General features: G+C 49.6%; 1 protein-coding gene across 1 annotated transcript in view; it reads right to left on the reverse strand.

Moving 5' to 3' along the window:
* The window catches only part of PPL (periplakin), a gene marked incomplete at its 5' end in the record, with an annotated part of 41,070 nt that overhangs the window by 9,241 nt on the left and 26,535 nt on the right, over window positions 1–5,294 (reverse strand). The window contains 4 exon segments of the mRNA XM_015419412.1: window positions 1,200–1,232; window positions 1,234–1,388; window positions 2,593–2,731; window positions 4,503–4,706. Of these exon segments, the coding sequence (XP_015274898.1) occupies window positions 1,200–1,232; window positions 1,234–1,388; window positions 2,593–2,731; window positions 4,503–4,706 (531 nt within the window).

Genomic DNA, 5,294 nt, shown 5'->3' on the forward strand with positions numbered 1-5,294 from the left:
CCCCCCAATAGCTAGCAATCCAAAACAGTCCAGTGGAGCCTGAGCGGTGGGTGTTGCCTTCTGATACACTTCCGGTGATGCCAGGGGGTGTGGCATATGCAAATAAGGTATGCTAATGAGCTCCACCTCTTTCTACGAAATGATCCCTGGTTCTGGCTCGGCTGAGGGTTGGATTTAGTGTTATGCGAGGACCTGGGCGGGCCAGGTTTAACCCCCTCACACTGAAAGACCTCAGAACACTCTCTTGCAGTGTAATCTACCTCACAGTGTGGTTGTGAAGACAAGCTGGGGGAGGGGGGGAGCCACATACTTGCCCAGAGTTCCTGGGAAGAATGACAATTAAAATGGCTAGGTAGTCCCTGTCTAGAAACATGGGATTTAGCCACTTCATGAAAAATTCGTGCAAGCTCTCGGATTCTGTCAGCAGGACTAACCATATTGCACAGCTTCCTTAAAAACCCTGCCCAAGAGACACCCCTTGAGATACTCTGGAGGGTGGAATTTCTCTTCCCTTGAGAGGAGGCTGAAGAAGGGAAATTGCTCCCAACAATTAACTGTAGTCATGACAACTGGATTGTTTTGAAGCTGCTTTTGTGCCTGGTAATGATGTGCCTTTTTTAAAAAAAAGAAAATTTTATTTTTAGTTGGTATATTGCATTGGGCCTTCTTTTGGGGGACACGGTATAAATATTACAAATATATGTATATACACATGCACAGAGACCCATTCAATGGAAGTGCATCTTTTACAAATCAGTTTTCCCTGCCTTCGATTCCCTTGCCTTTCATTGCCGTCACTTCCCCTTAGTTTCCTATTCCCTTTTTTCAAATAAACCGAGACCCACTGAATCTTTTACAAATCAGTTTCCCTACCCTCAGTTCCCCACCTTCCTTTGCCATTGTTTTCCTTTGGTTTGCCATTCTTTTTTTCAAATGCTCACGCACAGAGAGACCCCCTTAAACAGAATTGTATCTCTTACGAATCGGTTTTTCCCGCCCTCAGTTCCCTTGCCATCCATTGCCATTGCTTCCCCTTTGTTTGCCATTTCTTTTTCCAAATACACACAGAGATCTATTAAGTAGAGGTGTGTCTTTTGCAAATCAGTTTTCCCCGCCCTCAATTCCCCTGCCTTCCATTGCCATCACTACCCATCAGTTTGCTGTTCCTTTTATTTTTTGGCTCCAGCTCGAACCCTCACCTGTGATCAATCTGCTTGCCGAGGTTGCTGAACCAAGAGCTTGTGGATCTCAGCCTCCTGGCGCTCAATGTCTGGGCAGTGCTCCTGGAACCGGCTGGCCAGGGTGCTGGAGCATTTCTTGGCCCTCTGCAAATCTTGCTCTGCCTCATTCAGAAGAGGCCGCTGGGCCTGCAGCTCAGAACCCAGGATCTGGTGAGGGAGAGGACAGTACCGATTAGCTTCCTGGCTTCATTGTGTTTGCACCCGGGTGCGTCCAGGAGGGCTTGTCCATTTGCTGTGAATGTAACCCTCTTGATTTGGGGCAGGGGCCACTGCTCAGTGATAAGGCATCTGCTTTGCTTGCAGAAGGCCCCAGGTTCGATCCCCGACACCTCCAGTGGAAAGGATCTGGCAGCAGGTGGTATGAAAGGCCTCCGACCGAGACCCTGGAGAGCCCCTGCCAGTCAAAGTAGAGATGACCAGCCTTGAGAGACTCAGCCGATGGCAGCTTCATATCTGTTCGGAACTACTGTAGGAGGAGAGAGGCTGTGGCTCGTTGGCAGAGCATCTGCTTAGTGTGCAGAAGGTCTCAGGTTCAATCTCCGTCTCCCGTTTAAAAGGATCTGGTCATAGGGGAGAACCGGGAGAGCTGCTGCCAGTCCGAGTAGACGATACTGACCTCGATAGACCAAGGGTCTGATTCGGTACAAGGCTGCTTCATGTGTGTTCAATGAGTTCATGACGTGGTCAATGTTCCCTCTAAGCTAGCTCAGTTTTTTAGTCTCCGGCTCACCCATTTCTGTCTCAGCTCAGGAAGGAGGGCTCCGGAGCAAACTGATTTCTGCAGCAGCCCAATCGCTCGCTCGCCGCTTCAATGCCGGTGGCTCACCGAGTAGGATTTTTGCTCACCAGACTCCGCAGCTTAGAGGGAGCACTGGACGTGGTACGTGGTGTTCCTCTCAACATCCCTTTCCCTCTGACTCGCTAAGTTTTTAGAATATCAGAAGAGCCCTGCTGGATCAGACGAGTGGGTCATCAAGTCCAGCATCCTTTCAGACACGCCGGCCAACCAAATGCCCTGGGCATAGAGGCCAAGGCCCTCCCCCTGATTGCTGCCTCTGTACATGGAAGGTTTTTATTTTTATGAACACTCCTCTTTTTTAAAACCATGTGGGGGAACGTTGAATCATATGACCCACCACCCCCTTTGGCCACATCTGGATGTGGTGTAGTCCAGGGAACCGTTCGTATGCGCTATCTCATAATAGTCAGAAGCTATTCCCTACTGCAGCCAAGGATTCCTTATTTCCCCTTTGGGGGACATGGTAAAGTTTTTCTGACTGTCCTGTTAAATCGGGGGTACCTAGAAACCTTGTCACGTTCCGAACGAGCCACACAAAAAGCAAGCGCTCACCCGCAGCTCCTCTTCTTTGCGGTCCAGGGCTCGGATGTCTTCAGGGATCGTATTCTCGATGGCCAGCTTGTTTTCATAGCCAGAAAGCAGGTCTCTCCCCTGCTGGAGGCTCTTCTCAAGGCGATTGGCCACGTCGACTCTACCGGGATACAAAGCAACACCTTTAAACATGCAACCAATGCCAGTGTATGTTCCAGGCCAGCCGAGGATGCTTCTTCCTGGTGTAGAACTTCAGAGAACACAACTTCATGTATTCGAGAACTTTACAGAGTACATCTTCGTTATGACCCCTTTACTGAGCTACAGCACCAGGCACTTGTGGCTGACAGAGCCTCAGATCCCCTTGTCTCTTTATCTGTCACTCAGGCACGAGCTCGGGATCAACAAATCGCTCATCAGAAGGGGGGGGGGAGGCACCAACGAAGTTAGAAATTTGGATGATGTTAATGCGAGTGTGTTCGAGGGGTGTTTTACAGATACCATGGTTCACTAAAAAGACAAATGAGTGAGTTCTAGATAAAATCAAGTCTGAACTCTCCATAGAAGCTAACAGAACTAAACTGGGGCTATCATACTTTGGTCACGTTATGGGGAGACAAGAGTCAGTGGAAAGGACAACATTGCTAGGAGACGTGGAAGGCATCAAGGAAAGAAGAAGACCCACATGGGATGGATGGACTCCACCAAGGAAGCCACAAAGGCCCTCAGTTTGCAAGATCTGAGCAAGGCTAAGATGTTTTGGAAGTCATTTATTCATAGGGTCACTCTGAGTCAGAAGCAACTTGACAGCACTCAGCACACACGATGCAAGCCAAAGAGCTACCTGGGGAAGCAGCTGAAGATGCTCGGAAGGCTCCGAGCAAAGTCCCTCCACTCTGGGGCAAAGGCTCAGTTCAGACATCACATGTGACTTCACGAAACTGCACCTGTCATGGTAGTCTAAATATGGCCAACTCCATTCAGTGTGGTTAGCGAAGGTATGTAATAACAAGTTCTGCAACCACGGGTTGTTGAAATTCACTGTTGAACCGCGGAGAGTCTTAAATATAGTTTCCTGCGTCAAATGAATGTGGCTCTCCTGGTTTGTTCCTTGCCCAGTAAAACAGGCCACCGTCCCAGCCAGGTTTCCGTGGGGAAAGAGGGAAACCGAAAGGCAAACCAGGATTTGCAAGCTTTCTGGCAAACAGTGCACCTTTGTTTTCCTTCTGCTTTTGAGTCTCGCTTCTCTCTGTTGTTTTTTTGTTAAGATACTTTATTGGCCCTTTGAGTCCCCTGATAGTAAAGCTCTCTGTACCAATGGCCAGACCTCAGCAGAAGTCTGGGGAAGAGCCTGGCTGCTCTTTGGGTAGATTAATCTGATCTGATGTTTCCTGCATGAGATTAAGGAATTGAAGCAAAAGACGTTCAGCAACAGATGAGATCTTACGGAGGCCCACAACTCGTGTTACTGCATTGCCTTCTAAGGCATCCCGAGAGCAGGAAGTTGGAAATGCGCTGGAGAGGGTGATCCTCTGTCACTAGTGCTGCATAAATCTACAGCTTTGATGCCACTGTGCTGTTAAGTAAAGAACAGGCACGAAGGAGCTGCTTGTGGAGCAAAGACCTTTGCTTAACTTGGGCGTGTGAGCTGAGTTTCATTCAGGACTGCCATCTGAAGACAGAGACTCAATAGCCTATCTGAAGACGGATGAGCCTTATCACCGAATCACAGTTTTGCATTCTATAAGTGGACTGCATCTGCCGTTCCACAGCAGTTTCTGCTAAAGCCAGGGTTTTTCCTTCCAGCCCAGAACAGGGACTGAAGCCTCCCACCTCTACCCACTTCTGGATTCACACGTCCGCAAGCAGGTCTCTCTCCTAATGGGTCCGTATCCTAACCCATCTCGAAGAAACCACGCTGGGACCCTTACTTTTCCTGAGCGGCGCTCAGCAGCTGGACCACGTAGTTGTACTTGTTGTTGGTTTCCTCTGCCCGTTTCTTGACCAACGTGGCACTGCCCGTGTCTGGGACTGATTCAATGAAGGCTTCGCACTCTTTGACCTTGCGCGCTTTCTCGGGCTCGATGCGCCGGAGCTCGTTAGTGATATTCTGTAAAGGTAAAACAAGGAGAGAGTCACAAAGTGGATGAGTAGGAATATTGGGGGTGGAGTCTCGAGAGGGTGGTGTTTGGGGTGGGACCTCAGCAGGGTATACTGCCGCAGAATGCACCCTCCAAAGCAGCCATTTTCTTCAGGGGAACTGATCACAGTGTTTAAGGTTCTGGTGTTCCATTCAAAGCCCTAAATGGTCCGGGACCAGTATATCTGCGGGACCCCCTCTCACAGTAAGTTCCCCAAGGAACATTATGCTCAGCCAATGACAACCCTGGCCCGAAAACCATTCGGCTATCCTTGACCGGGGACAGGGTCTTTTCGGCCCTGGCCTCAGCCTGGTGGAACTCTCTGTCTAGTGAGACCCAGGCTCTGTGGGACCTGAAACAATTCCACAAGGCCCATAAGACAGAGATGTTCCACCAGGTATATGGTCGGGGATTGTGACGGTCTGAAAAGAACCAACCTTCATCCCTGTGGTTTTCATTCCCCGCACCTGTCCCTTCCTGATATGAACATAAGAGAAGCCAATGTTGGATCAGGCCAATGGCCCATCCAGTGCAACACTGTGTCGCACGGTGGCCAAAAATACCAGGGGCCATCAGGAGGTC

Source organism: Gekko japonicus, unplaced genomic scaffold (genome assembly GCF_001447785.1).
Source record: "Gekko japonicus isolate JY-2015 unplaced genomic scaffold, Gekko_japonicus_V1.1 scaffold513, whole genome shotgun sequence".
Lineage (NCBI taxonomy): Eukaryota > Metazoa > Chordata > Lepidosauria > Squamata > Gekkonidae > Gekko > Gekko japonicus.